This window comes from Zonotrichia albicollis, chromosome 7 (assembly GCF_047830755.1).
Source record: "Zonotrichia albicollis isolate bZonAlb1 chromosome 7, bZonAlb1.hap1, whole genome shotgun sequence".
NCBI lineage: Eukaryota > Metazoa > Chordata > Aves > Passeriformes > Passerellidae > Zonotrichia > Zonotrichia albicollis.
The window spans coordinates 37,255,612-37,274,388 of NC_133825.1; the positions used below are offsets into that span (position 1 = coordinate 37,255,612).

Here is an 18,777-nt window from a genome sequence, read left to right on the forward strand (position 1 = left end):
GGCTCAAGGCTCAACAGTAGTCATAAAGACAAATAGAGAATTAGAAATTATTAGAGAGAGCACAAAAATAAAGGAGAACAATTGTTGTTTTCACTGTGTAAGTCTTTGAAAACCCATGTTTTAATCTTGTGTGTTGATTCCAGCGCCCTTAGTTCATCAAACATACCAAAGAACTGCAAAATAGTGCAAATAATCAAACAGCTGTTTGCTCAATGGGTTTCTTAACTATCCAGAGTTCTTGCTTGTATTCAAAAATTTTTATTTTCCCTGAGAATAGACTTCAGTTCATTTTCCACATGTAGTCAGGCAGGTGAGCTTAGTGTTTCTTCTTTCTTGGCTTCATTGTATCTCCTCAGGCCACTGAATGACTGCTTTTTATCACTTCCACTAATTGCTGAAATGTAAGTAGGAGCTAGGGAACTGATCTTCCTAATGTCTGCCCCTGCAAATGTGCACCTTCCTTTTCCAGTCCTAGCTGGTTTTCTCTAGCATGTCCTATATTGATTTGACTTATTTTAAATACAAGCATCCACTTGGTTTGTGGCCAGTTTTTTGGCATATTGGTATTTAGTTTTGCTGCTTCCTTTAATTAAATTTATTCATGCTGTGCAAACCAAGTTTAAAAAGATTTCTGATCATTAAAAAAAGAAAAAAACCTAATCTAGCATCCACTTTTTCTCAGCAAGCATCAGACCTAGGACTGTACAATCATAAAGGCCATTGGCTTGCTAGTTGCTGTAAAAGATCAAAAAGAAAATCAAAATGCATGCCAAGCTCCCTAGCTTTTTGGAGTGTCTGTGTTCTCCTTTCACTTGTCTTGATCTTCAAGTCAATGTCTTGGTGAGTTTTGATTTGGTTTTATCTCTATGTTCGTCTGCATCATTATATCCCAAAGAAGTCCATGGTGGCTGTGTGAGGGGCACAAGCTCTCTTGGATCCTCTGCTGATTTCTGTGAACCTGACCAGGTGTCGTTGTTCCAGAAGCCTCATGTGACTGCAGGTGTTTGATTAGACCATACCCAGAATAAGGCTCCCCATTGTTTTTTCCTTGGGCACAATTAGGTTTTGGTTTCTTTGAGCTGGGGCAGTGCACTTCTGTCTGGGTTTGATTGAACAGAAAGGGCTTTGTTGCATATCCTGCCTTAATCTATTCTCTAGACGGCCTTATTCCTGAGCTAGCTGTCGTCTGGGCAAATTTGAATTTCTTTGCTGGAAATGAGTCTCCTCTGGTGTACATCAGGTATCCTGTTGTCATTTCACTAAGGCAATCTCAGCTGAAAGCTGTATATTTGAGTTCCAGCATTTGCCAGGATGCTTTCTGGCTACTGGTCCTAGAAGGATTTTATTTCAAACTTTTTCTTAAAATCTTCAACTACCGTTTTTAAGGTTCTTCTATCTGTCTTTGATTTCTGTAATATCTTTGTACGTCTTGGCTTCTCAATTCAGCTGGAGCAGCAGTTCCCAACTTAAAACTCTTTTGTCTTGTTTTGGGCACCAAGGTTACTGGTCTTGCTTTGGTCAGTTAAATGGTGCTGAAGAGCTGCTGCTGACTATTTTTTTCCTCTGTGTTCAGGAGGACAAGGTCTTCTGTAAATAGAGAATTGCACCAAAGGTTGCACACAAATCACAGCATTCATTTGCTGAATGCTGGTTAGCCACTTAGGCTGAACGGGTAACATGAATGATAACAGTGAGCATAAGGATGCTCTTGTCCTCTTGTGTGATGGTTTGGTGACAGCAGTTGATTTACTGCTCTGTGTGAATGCAGCTGGTAGATAAAAAGCTTCTCCTGGAATAGCCCATCACTTTTCAGCACTTAAGTTAATTGTAAGCACAAAGGGGAAATAAAAAAATTAACGGTCCAGTCCATTGCTATCTGCAGTGCATTTCGAGCCTTGGCAGAATTGCAAGTGCTCTTACGTACCTAGCAGTGAGAAATGTTTTCATAAATGCCACCAGCTGGAGATAAGAGTTCACAACTCCAAAATGGGCTGTAACTCCAAAATAGCAAATCTATCTATCTCAGGTTTTTATGCTCCTGCCATCATCCTGGCCTTTCTTAACGCTGCCTGCCTTTCTCAACAAAATTTCTGAAAACAGGCAAGCTTAGTGGGCCTCATTCGGTTTCTGGTGTATCTCCCCTTCCAGATCTAAATGTCTGCTCTGGAGACTGCTTATTTTATTAACTGATAATTTTTCAGATAATTTGTTTCAGGATCTTTGACTTCTTTTTCTCTGCCTGGGTTTTGAAAGTGTCAGCGTTACTCAGTATATGGAGGTTTGTTCCCTTGGCAGAAGCCCACTGAACCTGTTTTCCTTCCTTGAATGGCACAGAGTTGCCTCCTTTTTTTCCCTGGAGAGCCTGCCCCACAGTCTGGGAAAGAGCACCCAGTGTCCCACAAAGAATACCAGGTTCTTTGTGCCAAGTGGGATATGCAGATTAGTATAAACCCACTGACCATCTTTGAAACTGGAAAAGGTGGATTGGATTTGAGAAAAGGCAGTGTGATGCTTTTTCACATGCAATTTTGCTCCATGTGCTCCAAACCTGAATGGGTTGAGCAAGGTGCATTTAACATGTATAGACATGACTTCTTGAAATTACTCTGCAGCAGAAGCATTCCTGGCATGGGTTTTCTGGTAAGGTGGGCATGCTTTCAGCTACCTGGCAGCCGCAGCTCAGAAGGTGTTTATTGTAGCACAGCACTGCCTAGTCCTGGTGATGGCTGCAGGAATGTCCAGGGTTATCACCACATCAATCTGTTCTGCTTGGCTGTACCTCTTACAAATGAAGTGCCCTGCCAGCTGTGCACATAGAGACCATGTGTGTATCTCCTTATTCCTTGCCTTTGTCCTTACTGCTTCCTAAAGTACCTGCTGGGTGTTGGGAATGCCTGTCCTGTGGGAGCTTGGAATGGGCACTGTTTTATTTACAGTTGCTTCTTGGTGGAGCTGGGTAACAGTTTTGGCTTTGAGACGTTTCTGAAAGCCAAGTGATTTCCAGATTGGTTGGATCAGTGTGTTTTTTTATCACCATTAAATAAAGTTGAACACCTAAGGCTTCTAATGGATTGTGGGTTTAAAACGTTTCTGAAGCAGATAGCTCTTGTCCTAAAATAGGATGCCATTTCTGCTAGCAGAGTTCAGAGAACAACAGTAATTTTCTGAGTGAGCTTATAAATTATTTATCTTTAGAATAGGCACCTGTGAGCAGAAGAGAAAGACTGTAACCAAACCCTCACGCTCCATGGATAAAAAGTGTTGCCTTTGTAGGCTTGTTCCTTTAAAGATCACAGATCCCTGTGAGATCATTGAACAAACATCTGAGCTACTATATATCATCTGAGCCTGACAGACTGGCTCTATGCTGAGGTGAGAAAAGGGGGTGTGAAATGTCCCTCCTTGATGTGCTAACTAAAATAATAATAATCTTTTAAGTACCATCAAAACCTTTTCCTTGTGTAGGGAAGTGATGAGGCCTGGATTTTGATACCACTCAAGTGCAGATGTATAAAAGCAGCCTCAGGAAGGATTTGGGACACAGCAAGTTAGACTATGTTTGGCTGAGCACAGAGCAGTTCACTGAAAACAGCAGGACTGTGAGAAGTGACTGGCAGAGACAGTTCACTTCCAAACTCCAGGAATCAATGTCCTGGCTAATGCTCAGTCAGCTGAACAGAGGGAGACTGACACTTTTTAGTCTGTGCTTGCCAGAGTAAACCTGGTGGGAGCTGTGTGCAGGGGTCCCTGCACCAACCCAGCAGTGGAGAGCAGGGTGAGGCTCCTCCTCTCCCTATTTCCACTCATCTTTGCTGTGTGCTGCTCAACCTTGTCCATGTGTCCAGCTCCAGACACTGAACAAGACACCCATGAGTTCCATCAGCTTTGGGCTCTCCACAGCAGGGCTGGAGCTTGTCCTCATGTCTCTTTGTTACCCTGGAGCTCATGGGGAGCTGCACCCACCTCTGCAGGCTGTGCTTCTCCCCAGTGACCACTTACAGTTATTGCCCTGCAATGTTAGTGCCTCCCACCTCAGTGGCATCCTGTTCATACCTCAGAGGAGAAGTTTGCCCTTTTTTGCTTCCACTTAATCTTTTGGTCTGGCTGAACTTTCTACTATTGGAAAAATATCCTTCTTCCAGCAAATTTTCCTGTACTCAGGGCAGGAAAGATGATGCCTTCTACTCTGGGAATGACAGATGTGTGAGCTAGTGGGGGCTGACTTGCAGGCTCATGCTCTCAGCCCACAGCACGAGAGGGCCATGGGTCCTTCACTGCATGTAGTACAAGCTGCAGCTGCTGGATGCAGGAGATCTGGGACACCAGAGCAGGATTGGCAGTGTGCTGTGAGTCTTACACATATGTGGCATGGTTACCCTTGAATCTGCAGCCCCCATCTTTGCCTTTCCCATCTGACCCACTCCACCACTTCTGGATCCACAGATGTGTGCTGTACACGCAGCATGTCCTGGGAATCTGAGTTGTGAAACCATCATAGCACCATCCTCCTCCTCCTCTTCCTCTTAGCATTCATGAACATGGAAATAACAGTCATGGCTTGATCAGTATGGGGGTGAGGAGTGGTGCTAAAGCATCAGCACTGCATTTAGCTCCAGGATAGATGCAAAGGTAGGGCAGTGTTGGGTCAGACAAGAGCTCTGAGCTGCTGCTAGTCCTGGATGGATGCCTTTCTGGAAGCCAGTGGCAGTGGCAGCTGCTTCCATCATGTGCCTGTAGCATTGCCAGCCTTAGTGGAGCCTCTCTCTGAACTTGGCTCCTGCAGACAGAGGAAGAGGAAAGGGAGAAGGAGATGAGTGCAGCTGGGGTTTGGGCAGAGTCTGTTGGGAAATGTGGCAGCTGTGTGTGTGTTTTTATTTAACTTCTAATTATTTAGTTATGTTCTTTCTCTGTGGTGCTTCTGGGGATTAATTTCAACAAAGACTTCAGCCTGCATCAGCAACTTTAAAGTTGTTCTGTAAGAAGTGTGATAGCACTTGGAAAAAAAATTGTTTTCTCTATTAATTAGAAGTTAGTACTGTAAAATTGATGTCAATTATCCAGCACTTTATTATGGAGAGGCAATAGCCTCTTTGTAGTCCCGGTGTCAGCAGCCTTTTCATTACAATGAGAAATGTTGCAATTCAGTTGAATTCATGAAGAGAAACACTCAGGGACTTTAACTTGTTGTAGAGATTAAGGAGGGAAAAAAGGGGGAAGATTTGTACTAAACCTGGAATAAACAAGCCCATTTGATGACTGCCATGTAAAATGCACATTTCTACTGGAATAGGAAAACCCTGGAGTCTCTTCCTACAGCCTCCACCCCCTGATCTGAGGGGACAGACTGCTGAGTTTGCTTGTGGTGCTTTGACTGAGTTTGGGGGGTGGGACTGCCTGAATTCCCTCTGGATGAGGTACACAGGCAGTGCCTCCACACCTCTGCAGGGTGCACAGAAGGCATGTTTGGCTGCCCTCAGTCCTGCCCTGTTGTGCAGCAGTGCTGATGAGAGGTTGGCATTACGTGCCCCATAGGCTGGCTGCTCCATCCTCTGCCATGGAACAGATGGGACAGAGCCTCTGGCTTTTCTGTCCTGTGGGGCCTTGCTAGTCCTGACCTGAGACACTCCCCCATCCCTGAGCAGCTGGGAGTTGGTGAGGGGGCAAGTGCATTTTAACCTGGGCATTGTTGGGGGTGTTTTACCTTTTGCTCGGTGTGAGATCATTCAATCTGTGTCATGGTTGTTAATAACTGTCTTATGGGCATGGAGAGGTTTTAGTGAGGTACTGGTGATGCTGACTGATTGCATTCTTGTGCTTTCCTGTGCTAATTAAAAAGACAATGTAGAGACCTTGGTTTGTTCTTGTTTCTGTTTTTCCTTTTATTTTTGTCATTGCCTCTGCATGCTCCCTGGAACCTACCCACCACCAGGTCCTTTGCTGGGTGCTGTGAATTGCTGGTGCTCTCTAATTTTATGTTCCAGTAAGGCAGAGACTGCAGATGCAGATGATGAAGGATTCTGCAGGTTAAAAAGTTACTAAGCAGTGAAGCAGATGATGTCTCCTAGATAGATGGGCCCTAGAGCTGCATGTTGCCCATTAGGTTTTACTGCTGGTGCAGCTCCCTCTGTGGCATTGCTGCTAACAGCAGCAGTGCTCTCCTGGGCACAGTGGGGATAGGAGAGTGCTGTAATCCCTGTGTTTCTCCAGGACAGGATCTTGCAGGAGGACTGGTCTCTCCTGGGGGAGTGCAGTGTGTTGGCTCTTGCTGAGGATCAGTCAGAGGGAACAGCTCTGGTGCAGTAAGGAAAAAGTCAGTGGTAGTGACTAGTACAGCAAAATGATGCTGTGTTTTGAATGCTGAAAATTTCAGGGCAGGGGCAACTGCTTCTGGGGGAAATGGTTTCAGAGCTTGTGTGAGAGGAGACCACTGACCCAACTGACCAAGATTGTCCATCCAGTTTGCAAGGCAGTGGTAGAAGGAGCTGGTGGATGGAGCAAAGTAAGGAGCCACGAACTGGGAAATAATCTCGTTCCTCTGGGTGCAGTGACCTGGCATGGCATGGGTGGGATGCTGCACAGAGCTGAGCCCCACATCAGCCCCTCTTTGGAAGCCAGCCCTCCTGCCATGCTCCTGAGGGGTTGCCTCTACTCACAAGCTGTTGGTGTGACTGGGGAAGGAGAGTTTTATGGGGCATGGGCAGTTGTAGCTGCAGGAGGAAGCTGCAATCTGAATGCCAGAGAAAGCACTTGCTGTTCAGAGCAGCTCCTGAAAAGTTGGTTTGGGGACACACATGCAGGGACCTGAATCTCCAGCATTTCCCTGGAACTTCTGGAAAGCAGTCAGAGAGTGAGTGGTGATAGGGGGTTAATTTGATGGCAAATTATCTTTAAATTACAGCGGTACAGCTCCATTGAGTTCTGGTTGTTGCAGTGGAAAAAATGAGCAAATATAGCCTCTGGGGCTGATACAGGTAACTGCAGGAAGGGAATTCAGCAGCCTTCCCTCCTCTTGTATTGACCCTGTCTGAGTTGCTTGCTTGCATCATACTGCTTTTTAAAGACTCTGATCCCCCTAAGGTAACCTACAAAAAGACTTTTAGATTGTGACTCCATTAGGGTTTGTTTGTTGGTTTTTTTGGGGTTTTTTTTCCACTGTAAAGATCCAGTAAACTATTTTTAAAAAAAGAAAAAAGCTTCCCCTGCATGTTTATCCTTGCAGTCTTAGGGGTGTCACATCAAACTCCTTGAAGATCATCTACAGTCCGATTTCATCTGTCCTTGCCTGACACTAAAACTGGTATTTTTCCAGTTTCTCATGAGATGGTGAAAATCTGAATGAGTATTTAAAATCTTTTGGAAGAACAGCTAAAAAGCCTTTCCCTTCTCATACTTGACCATCTTGGAATTCATGTTTTCTAGACATGAGACTTCCAAGAAGAATGGGTTGAACAAGACTTTGAAGGAGAAATGCTTTAATCTCAAAATTAAATTGCTCTAGTTCCTTTGGATCTGACAGAAAGTGCAGATAAAGATCTTGTGTGTTTAAGGAAAAAGGCTGTTCTTCCTGCAGCAGTTTTCCTGAGCAAAAGTCAAAGCAATGTGTAAGAAGGGCAAAGGATGCTAACATACAGTCTTCTATTACACCAAGGATGTGAGGATTTTTGTCATCTGTGTAGGAAATTGATGACTTTTAAACCTTCCTGTTAGGTATTCTTAATACCTTCTGCTGCTCTTTGACCTGTCCTCTGTCTAGCAGCTGCATCTTAAAGAGCAGATGAAGTCATCTCAAGGATGGCAGGTCCTAATCTCAGTAATAGCTTCTATCCATTACAAGGTGTGAGTTTGAAATGATCTGTGAGTGGGTTTATCTCAGATCCCACATAGCATTTTTTTCTCAGTAGCAGCAAGAAAGGGAAATTATCAGGCAGTGGGGAGAAGCTGTTTATTTTTAACTTACCCTTTCTTTTTAAGTTCTATTTCATAATTAAAGGAGATAAGGAGTGGAAGCCAATGAAATACATAGTGAAGGGATAAGCTGATCTCAAGCTCACTGCAGAGATTACAATAAGTAACAGAGTAGAGACTTTGGGGGCCTCTTTTCTTCCCTGTCCTCGTCCTGAAGTGTCAGACTGAGTTCTTAGCTTAGTTCCATGCCTTTCAAAGGTGATGCAAGCAGACAGATTTAAAGGATTCTGGTTACAGGACTCACTACTGCTCTGAGTTTACTTCTCTTCACCATGGTTTGAGAATGCCTCTCTTGACTATCTGAAGAGATCTCTACTCAGAGCTAGCAAGGAGGAATCCTGATTATTCCTAAAGGAACACATCCATTGAGCAATCACAGCTGTGTGGCACTGTGCACACCTGTGTGTATGGGAATACAGGGAGACTGAAGGGAAGGTTCCTGGGGAGTCAGGTAACCCTGAATGAAATGCCTTTGCTCTTGAATTACTGCGGGAGATGCCTGTTCAACTCCTCACCTTTCAAACCAGGATTTTCTCTGCAGCTTATTAATCTTGATCAATTTGGCTTCCTCTGATTGACAGGAGCAAGCTGCCAGATCCTTTATTGCTCAGAAGAAGGTGCATTATGCTATTACACCGTGTCCCTAGTGGATAGTTATTCCTGTGCCCAGGTGGCTTTCTTTCATCATTGCTCTTGGCTCTGCAATACTTCTTGTAGCTTCTGCACACAGGAGCAAGAAGGGCAGGCTGAATTTGGAGATGGATGTCATTGCAGGGAGTTCTTTCTGCCAGTGGAGCTGACAAACAAAACAGCATTAGGAAATGAGTGCTGGAGAGGAGGATGTGAGCCTTTGCAACACTGGCAAGCTGTTCTTAAATAACATTGCAGAATCAGAGTCAATGCAGTTGGGAAAGGGCTCTGAGACCTTCCTCCAAATCCTTATTCCTCTCCCTAGCTTGTGTCTGCAATGCTGCAGGACAGTTGAGCTGCAGAGACTGCTGTGACCATCTCACCTGGGAACCATTCTGGAACCCCTTTTTTTACCCCCAGTCCTCATTTGGATGACTCCCTGTAGCTTCTGCCATCTCAGGCCCTAGCATGAGTATCTCTGTGCACCACTGCCACGTGCAGAGTTTGGGAGAAGCAAGCTTTTGAATGAACCCTAAGCAACTTTAGATTTCTTAGAATAAAAAATGTAAGGACAAGATATCTGTAAAGGGCAGGAGCTGCCAGCTGCCTAAAGGAGCAGTTGACAGTAGTGCTTACACTGTTGGGAGTACAAGAGGAGAAGTGCAAGGGCTCCTTGTTGTTCTGGTCACTGCTGTCTTCAATCCTCTGCAATGCTGTTCTTAGGATCTGTTCTGAGTTGTGATGCCTTTGAACAGGGTCCTCTTCTTTTGCACCTTTTACCACGTGTCTTCCTGGCTGAAGCTTGTCATGAGCTGGGATTACTGTAGTGCAAAGCTCACATGCTCATATTCTGTTTAGCTCTCAGAGCAAATGGCAACAACCTAAGAGTGAAGTTCCTGTGTTTGGGAGAATGATTTCAGGCATATGTTTGCCCAGGAGTGTTAACCTCTATGGTTCCTTGTAGGGAGATTGTTGTCACCAACCATCTCACAAGTGCTTTGAAGAATATGTTAGTCCATGCAATGCTTTAAGGCTAAAAATCATTGTGGGAGTCCCTCTTGGTGTTCCCTAGTTAGGAAAATGAATGGTTTAATAGAACAGAGATATGTAACTATGAGTTTGCAAGTATAGCCCAATGCTGGGAGCAGAGTAAGGCAGTAATAAAAGCTGGAACTGCTTTGGTTGTAAAAACTGAAGACAGGAAAGTATCTCCTGGGCAGGAAGACCTGGATTCATGTCTTTGTAAAAGCAGGGTCCATACTAAGGCTGGTCTTCTCTGAGTGCTGCTTGTCAGAAGCTTGTTCCTATCAGGAGGGACATGCAGTGCTCTGTATGAAGCTGACCTGAGCAGCTCTAGAAGCTGGTGGTTTAGCAGGCTGTGAGTGGTGATTCATGAGCCAGGAGGGAAGCGTGGTGACAAAGCTAACCTTGGGACTGTGGGAGTGGGCAAATCTGTGTTTGTTTTGTGCTTCTGTGTTGCATCTGGGTGTACATGTGGTAATTAGCTGCTTGGTTTATTAATATGTCTAATTCTGATGACAGAAAGCTGCTGCTGTCATGGATATAAGTTTTATCTACCATTCTTATGAATGGAGAAATTCTGTAAATTTCAGGACTGTTCCTTGGCATTAGGAAGCCTTTAGTGCCCAGCTCCATGTTGTTAATCATGAGCCAAATACTGGCTGTTACAGCCATCTCTGTTGTGAAAACAGGTGCCAGAGCTGTGATCTATCTCAGCCCTGCACCTCCTGTGCTGAGGAGTGTGTGGATGCTGATTCCTGTGCTGTGTCTGACTGTTTCTGGCAGGTTTTGGAGGTGGTCAGGTCCAACTACGACACGCTGACACTGAAGCTGCAGGACGGGCTGGACCAGTACGAGCGCTACTCAGAGCAGCATAAGGAGGCTGCCTTCTTCAAAGAGCTGGTAAGCTGCCCTGCCTCTGAGCAATCAACAGCCCCCTCCAGAGCCTTTGTTATGGCCTGGCCAGTGGTATTTGGGGTGTAGCTGAGCAGTCCTGTTACTCCATTGGACTGCCCCCAAAGACAGGGCGTAAATTTGTATGGGGAGAAGCTGACTGAGCTGGCTGCTCCCACCTGGGGTTAATCATGGAGAGCAACTTGGCTTTTTTGCTGTTGTTAAGGGGATCATGGAGTTTGGGACTGGTGAAACACCTTCCTGCTCACTGCTCTCCTCCATCACTCACCAAAAAAGGGTTTCCAAGCATAGAAAGTGAAGGCATTCCCTAGAAATGTCTCCCTCTGCAAGAAAAGAAGACTGATGGTAGGAAGACCCACAAAAATTATACAGCAAAGACAAAAATGAGTCTAAATAATTCAGGTTGGTAGTTATAATTCTTCAGCAAGCCAGCTTGCTTGCCCTTCTCCAGAGAGCACTGATGGAACTTTTCTTGACCACATGAGCAATTTTCATGTCCACTGCCACATGAGCATGGAGGCAGTGTTTTTGTAGTGACTGGTGTGTGAGGGAAGCCTCACTCTTGAATCATTACAGCTTCACCAAAAGGGAGGGATCTCTAACTTTGGCAACCTTCTCCACCAGTCTGAGAATTGATTCTTTCTCCCAGCTCTGTCCCTGCTGATTGATGAGTAATTGATGCCTGCCTACTCTATCACGAGTCTCCATGAGTTGGGGCATGTTGTTGTGCATCCTTCTGTCAGCTCTGCTCCAGAACAGGCACCTGAAATGGTTTTTGTTTCCTTTTACAGCATGCTTTTAACTTTCTTGGGGTCATTCCAGCCCTGACATTGGGTAGTATATGGGCAAAAGCATTTGCAATTGCTTCTATGCTATTTTTCTGTGTTCTTTTGTGCCTGTTTTTGTCTCTCTGGCCTGCTGTTTGACACAGCTTTCCTGGAATACAGCAAAGAAATTTGGCCATAGCCTTCCTGTGACACAGGCTTTTTCTATTACTGAACTCTAGAAATAAGACACATTCCCGTTTCTGTTGTCATCTCTTCTGTCCCAAGGGCTCCCACCCTCAGCCAGCATCTCCTCCTCCTTTGCCACATGACTGCCCTGCTTCCTGCATGTCCCACTTTCCACTTGGTCTGGCAGAAGCTCAGGCCAATCATGCCAATTGATTAAAATTACATTCTCAGTCCTATGATCATCACAGCCATGAAACATTTCAGCTAAAATTATTTTCTTCCTAGACCAATTTCCTATTTTTTTTCAAAATCCCAATTTTGTATCATTTAAGAATCTGTTTATCATAACCAGCCCGTCAACTCCCTGGTGAAAATTGCCCATCCAGGTACCCCTGGGACCCTCTCCTCAAGAGCATATAAAAGCCTGAATAATTACTGTATAAATGTGCTGATTTGACCCAGTTGTGAATCAGTTTAATCCACATCTCTAGATGCCCTGAGAATTGGGACCCTATTAACGTTCTTTACTCACAGCTACAGAAAATCCCCTGCATTCCATTAAGCCGCTGCCTCGGCACAGCGGGGAATGAACCTGATACGTTGTGATTTGTCTCCAGCAAATCCACTTGGCCTCCCGGCCTCCTCGCTCTGCTTTTCTCTAGGTGCACAGTAACTGATGGCTCTATTAATTGTTCAAACAACTCATCAAAAAAGGCCCTAATCTGCCCTGTCCTTCCCATAGTCCCTTCAAACCAGGTACTTGCTTTGTTTTTGTGAAGATTTTGAGTCTGTACTTCAGTTTCTGTTGCTGGTCTGATGCTGGATAATACCCCCCTACCCAGTGCTTTGGGTTTAACCTCAGAGGTTTGCAGGATTTCATGGAGGGGGCAGAGGGAAGTTGCTGCAAATCTCTTTGTGAGCTGTACCAAAAGTTCAGGGCTGGTGGTGAACTACAAGTTTCTGAATTCACATTGTTCCCATCAGGTCTTCCTGGACAGGATCCGTTTGCAAGTAATTCTTTCCAGATTCTGCCAGGTTTTCTTATCACTGTCTGCAAATGTTTGCATCAAAGCAAACCCTTCTTGGGTGGGGAATGACACAGAGGAGACATTTTCCTTTTCAGCTGCCTTTTTATCTCTCTTTGCTCCCATTAAGTAGGTGAGCAGAAGCTTCCCCAAGCCATTCTGGGGGCTCCTTTATGCTTAGAAATCTTGTTCTCACTCCTTTGACCTGCTTTGCTAATTCACTGCTTCACTTCTCCTGCTTTGCCTCAGTGCTGCTCTTTCTTGCTAATCCCAAAGAAGAATCTGCTTTCTTCTCCCATTCCCTTTACAAAGAGGTTTTCAAAGGCTGCGATACTGCGGCCACATTGTGGTGGAAGGTGATGTGCAGATTGTTTTATCAGCTGGGTTTTTCAGCATGTTGTGCTGCCTTTGAGGGGCTGAAGGAATGAAGTTAAGAAGTTTTCTTACACTTTTTATTTCTTTTCCTTTGAAGCCTCAGGGATGTCATTTGAGGTCTGTGCTGCTTTGATAGAAAGGAATGGTTTGGATGTGAGCTTTTGGACCCTCACATTGCAGCTGGAGGAATGTGTGGAAAGAGATTTCAGCGTCTTTCCAAAGCATTCACTGTCTCTGCAGTTAGATAGGTTTCATCAGTCTCAACATAGTCTGATTAGGGATTGAGTTCGACTGGGGAAATTATCTTAATTTGACTTTCAATTAAGTGTAGTAGTCAGTGTAAATGTTCTTCCCATTGTACAAATAATTTAAGGACTACTTGTTGATTAGGAATAGGTTTAGTTGATGAGACTTGCTGTGAAATAGGAGTGTCAGTACAACCTTGCACACTTCCAGCTCTGATGACACAAAACTAAAATTTTATCATGTTTCCCCCCATGGTTAATGCCCTTGTTTCATCCATTCTTTCATTTACTCATTCTTCCACAGGTGGTGTCAGTATTTTGTGCATTTTCCATTTTTTCAACATTTGTGGACTGATAGTAAGAAAACAATTTTAGAGTTCTTCTGTCCCTAATTCTCCAGGATGCTCCATACAGAAGCAAGAGAGGACATGTGCTCTGCTGGTACTTCCTAGCAGAATTAATGTTAAAGCTCTGACCTTAATTTCTGTAGTTCTGACTTTGTGTAAGTCTGGAGGGATCTGGAAAATTCCAGGCTTGGGCTGCCCACTGCACCGAGAGCTAGGAGTCCTGGGGTGTATCCTTATGGAGCAGCTTAGATACACTATAGGAAGCTTCTGAAATGCATCCTTGTTACAGACTGACACTTCCCTGTGTAACTGTCTGCTCTTCCAGCTCCAAAAGGGAGATGAGCTCTGGCTCCCTGTGCTGAGCCCTGGTGCTGGAGATAACTTGATTTAACTTTAATTTGAGCTATTCTTACCTTTTAAGCGGGTTGGCTCAGGCTGCCTGATGCCTCACAGCAGAAGTAGTGCTGGGCAGAGATTTGTGTAAACGTCACTCCTGTGTGTTACTATGCCCACTCTTCTCCCCAGTTTGTGTTAAGGGAGATCTACGTTCATCTAGACTGCTCTTGACCAAAGTTTGTGTCTAAAGCTTCTCTTGTAACTTGAAGCTGTCTTTAAATGACACTGGCTCCACAGTAGCTTCAGGTGAGCTCCTCCACTGCTTCACAGCCCATAGGTTTTAAAAGTATTTCCTCTTTTCCTGTGTAAATCTTCTTTGTCTAAATTAGGCTGTGTATTTCTTGCCCCATCCCTGGGGAGCCAGATAAATATTACTCACTGTTCTCTTTCTGACCTCATTTTACATAATGGAGTGTGTTTGCTCTATTCCTCCTTCTCTTTGCAAACTAATCAGGCTAATTAATTTCTTGTGCTCTACCCCATAGCTACAATTTCTGCTAAGCCCTGTGTTCTCATTGTGCCACTCCAGCCTCACTTTCTGGGCTTGCAGAGACTCCTTCTTGGAGACCTTGATGTGTATACAAGCTGGGAATCTTCTGCTGCTGGTGCCTGAGTCCTGGCAGCAGCTCCTGAGTCCAGGAGCTCATTACTGCTTGTACTTTGTGTTGCTGGGACCCACAGAAATGCTTTTAGTCAGAATAAGGATACTGCTTATAGCATCTGCCCCTTTTCTTCAGGCACTGATATTCCCCAGAGCAGAGAACTCCCCACAGCTCATTGCTCGTGTTCTTTCCTTCTTGTAAGAACTGACTGGATCATTGGAGCACTTGGCAGGACTGGGACCAAATCCTGTTAGTGGGACTCCTGTCTCCTGGCAGCAGGACAGACCTGTGCCAGCCAGTGCTCTGGAGACCCCTTGCAGTGGTGTTTAACACAGGGTACAACCGTGCTTATCTTGCAATATGTGGTCCCAAACTATTTGAGGATGGAGTAAGTCAAAAAACACCTAAAGCAGAGAGTTGAAGGGGTGCTCCAAGGGAACAAAGATGCTTGGGGTCTCTGCCAAGCATCCTGATGAAGGAGAGTTTGTGGTTTTTGCAGATTACTTAAAACTTAAGTACTTTGTCTCTTAGGGTATTCATCTTTGCTGGTGTGCTCGAGTTGTTAGGGTTTATGCAATGGGGCTCACTGGGGTTCATTTCACAGCTTTCCCTGATAACCTTCCAAGTTTTGCTTTCCTTCCCTTTCTTACACATTCTGCCTTTTGGGTAGCTTTCTGCCCTTTCAGTGTGTTTTTCTCACTGGGTAGCAAGTGGGACCCTCAGCAGTGTGTATATATATGCTCTTCCAGCCCCTGGTATTGGATTCCTCATTATGCATCTATGGAATTCTTCCTCCAGTGCTTTTAGAAAGTACAAAACACTAACCAGGTCAGCAACAACCTTATTATCACAGGCTCCAAGTCTCTGGGAACTGTAATCCTGTTGTTTGGATGAGCTTGTGTCAGTTTTGCTTTCTGTCACTGCTGCACAGTCACTGACACAGATGATGTTTGACTTTGTTTTCTCGTTGCCAAGTGCAGCTGAGACTGAGCCCAGTCTGGGGCCTGCGTATTTGGCCAGGGAGTCTGCTGGCACGAGGGGGGAAGGGAAGCTGCTGTCAACAGGGCTGTCCAGCTCTTCTTTGTGCTCTGTGGGTGACCAGAAGTCTGGGTGTCATTGAGGGATAAAGGTGTCTCTTCTTCAGAGACAGCCAGTGAGCCAAGCTGCATGTGTACAGCACTCAGAATACACACAGCTGGCTCTGAACCCAGGGGTTTCTGCCAGCCTGGGTGATGATTTGTGTTTACAGCACAGTTGCATGGCCTCTGTCCTCCCCTTCAGTCTGTATCTTTGGCTCTGGGGTTCTGGAGCAGGACAGAGGCCATGGCACTACACGGATCTGGGAAATGCTCACTGGCACTCTGGTGGGCATTGATAAAATATGATCTTTAGGCTGCAGCCTGGGAATGCTCACTTCCCCCATCTCTTTGCCCCAGAACAGGAACGACATCACATCCTGCATCCACACAGAGCATCTTCTCCCATCCCTGTCTCATTGGGAGTTTACTCTCCTTGCTGGGATGTCACTGTAGACATTCCTGTTTTTCCAAGGAACAGCTGAACCTCAGCATTTCCTTGCTAGGCTGGAGTCTCAGTGAGAGCTTGCTGCAGCAATTTTTGTGCAGCTGGAAGTGCAAAACAGCTTCATGCTGGGCATGGAGGTCAGCAGTGTCAAAACCGCCGGGCTCATGAGGAGCCAGGACGAGTCCCGTGGCTAAAACATCTCGTTTTGTTTCTGTCAGGTTCGCTCCATCAGCATCAACGTGAGGAAGAACCTTGCTTTCAACACGCTGAGCCAGGAGCTGCTGCTGAAGGAATTCTCGACGATCTCGTGAGGCGGGGACGCTGCGGCAGCGCGGGCGGAGCCGGGCGGCCCGGTGGGCAGGGACACTCCGCTCTGCGGCCGGGCCCCTGTGCCTGCGGAAGGGACTGAGTTTCTTTTAGGGGAACGCCTTGCTGCTGTGTGTCTGATCCCAAAGGAATGTGTTTAAACAGAACTTGGGCTGAGGAGAGCTGATTGGCACGTTGAGGAGGAAGCAACTTTTTATGGTGCCGCGGGAGTGGGCAGCCATTCCTGTGACATAGCAATGGGACATTCCCTCCACAGCCTCAGGGAAAATGCACTGGAAACCTTTGTAGCAGAGCTGGGGAGAGCTCACAACTGAAATAATAAAACCAGCCCAGCTGTGTGAAACTGTTCTGGGTAGAGATTGCTCACCTGCTCTATGGGGAAAGCTCTTTGGTCCCAGGTGAGGGCTGTTCTTGTCCATCAGCCTGGGTCAACGTGTCCTCCTGTCACGTAAGTCAAATCCATTGCAATCCCATTGGGAATGGCTTTGGATTATAAAACAGTTTCCCCAAGGAGCAGGCCTTGCTCACTGCTGTCTCCTGAGTCAAAAAGTGTCACTTCAACCAAGCCATTGGAAAAGGGGAAACTTTGCTTCCAAGGCTGTTGGCTTGCAGGGTCCATTGTGAGCCAGGATCCAAGAATATGGGTCATCAAACAGAGCACTTTGCTACTGGAGACCAGCTCTGCTTGGGGTCACTGTTGCTTCCGGTAGCCCCAGCTCATCTGCTGTTTCTAAGGTAGAGGGACATTTTTAGATATTTGGTTTTCATGGGGCAGAGGCTGACTCCTTCTCCCCACTCACCTTGTTGCCCATCAGAGACCGCTTTGCGACAATCCTCCTCTTCCTCACAGGAACATCTGCCTTGCACATGTTTGCAGGTGCCTGGTGACCTTCATAAATGAAGAAGTCTCCAGTTTTTCCTTTGTGTGTAGCACACAGTTAAAATGCATCTGGAGAAGTAGTGACTTCACTTTCCTGCCCTCCTGTCTTCACCAAGCGACGTTCAGCCGTGTCTGCTGAGGGCTTCCCAAGGAGCAGCTCTGGGATGATGCTCTGGGGCACAGGCACCTCTCTGCTCCCAGAGCCAGTGCTGCAGAGGTGCCCACATCTGGCAGAGCCTGTTTAGAGTGCTGTGTCAGGCTTCCAGCTCAGGAATACGCAGCATGAACACCTGTTCCACACCTGTTCCCTGCTCATGCATTTTCAGCTCCCAGCACTGATGTTATGATATTAGGATCTGGCCTGACTTGGTGGACTGAAGTAGAGAAGTTTTTTACATCCCAGATCCACAGTTTTTTTTCCTCCCCCTAGAAAACAGATGTTTTTTTTAAAAAGTGCCTAGTCCTGCTCTTAGCCTTGTAGGTTAGTGTGAGTAATGTGGATGTCATGCTCATTTACTACCATTTTTAGGCAAGGCTTTTTTCATGCTATTGTGCGTTAATTGTGTTAATGTTTCATCTTACCTGCTATGAGCATGGGAAACTGAGAGCTGTGTCCTTGGCCACCCACTGGGCACAACACTGATGACATCCCTGTGTTTTCCTTGGGAGCACTGGCTTCTCTCAGCAGATGATACTATTCCTCAGCAGGGAATTGTCTGGCTTTTAACAGCTAAGCCAGACGTTTATTTGCTTTCTGCCATGCAAGTGTATGGGAATGAGTATGTGTCAGAGGGACAGTGCTTAGGGGAGAGCAAGCAGGCTCCATAAAATCACTGCTTGAGAACAAGCCAGGGCATGTAGAGGAGGCAGCTTTTCCAGTGGAAAATGAGGAACAGTTGTTTGCAGTACGTGGTGCTTGTCTGGGGGGATAGAGGGGGATCTCACTCTCTGAGGGGTGGGATCTCACCTTCTGAAGGGGACTTGAGGTGCAGCCCCAGCATTGTGACTGGTGGAGCATTGAGTCATCCAGCTGTCCTCATGCCTCCTGTTCTCTGAGCCCATTTAGGCCGAGCCTGGACACATACATGAGAGAGTTTGGGATGAGTCTGCTTCTGACTTGGCAGCCTCTGGACTTTTCAGCTTCTCACTCTGGGCTCAGCTATCCTGTCTCCCTGAGGGTGCTCCCTTGCTGGGATGCTCATAGAAGCCCAGGCATGTGTAGGATCAGTTCCTGAGCCCAGCCCTCACCCAAGTCTGAGCTGGGGAAGACTGTGATACATGTCCTCTTGTCACACTGTCACTGAACCAAGCACTGTAAATGGATGTACATACAAACCTAGAGCTCAATAAATAGCAGAGCCCCGTCTGTCCAGAGTGTGCGGTGTTTGTCCTTCACTGGAGGGAGAGTGGGGTGGCTGGGGAGTGGCCCTGTCACCGTTTGGTGGCACACTGGCTGCAGCAGGGCTATCGCTGCCCTTGGGCTCTTCCAGCCTGAGCAGAGGGCGGCTGTGGTGCTGCACAGTGATGCTCTGTCCTTGGTCCAGTGTGCAGGTACCACCCAGGACTCAGCAGC

The 18,777-nt window shown here is 46.1% G+C and overlaps 1 protein-coding gene across 2 annotated transcripts in view; it reads left to right on the plus strand.

The window, feature by feature from the left end:
- Positions 1–18,570, plus strand: part of ARMH3 (armadillo like helical domain containing 3) — a 123,895-nt gene extending 105,325 nt beyond the window's left edge. For both annotated transcript variants that reach the window (XM_074545099.1, XM_074545100.1), the window contains exons 25-26: positions 10,402–10,518; positions 16,216–18,570. In XM_074545099.1, the coding sequence (XP_074401200.1) occupies positions 10,402–10,518; positions 16,216–16,308 (210 nt within the window). In that variant the 3' untranslated portion in view covers positions 16,309–18,570. The remainder of the gene's footprint in view (positions 1–10,401; positions 10,519–16,215) is intronic.
- Positions 18,571–18,777: the final 207 nt, after the last annotated feature.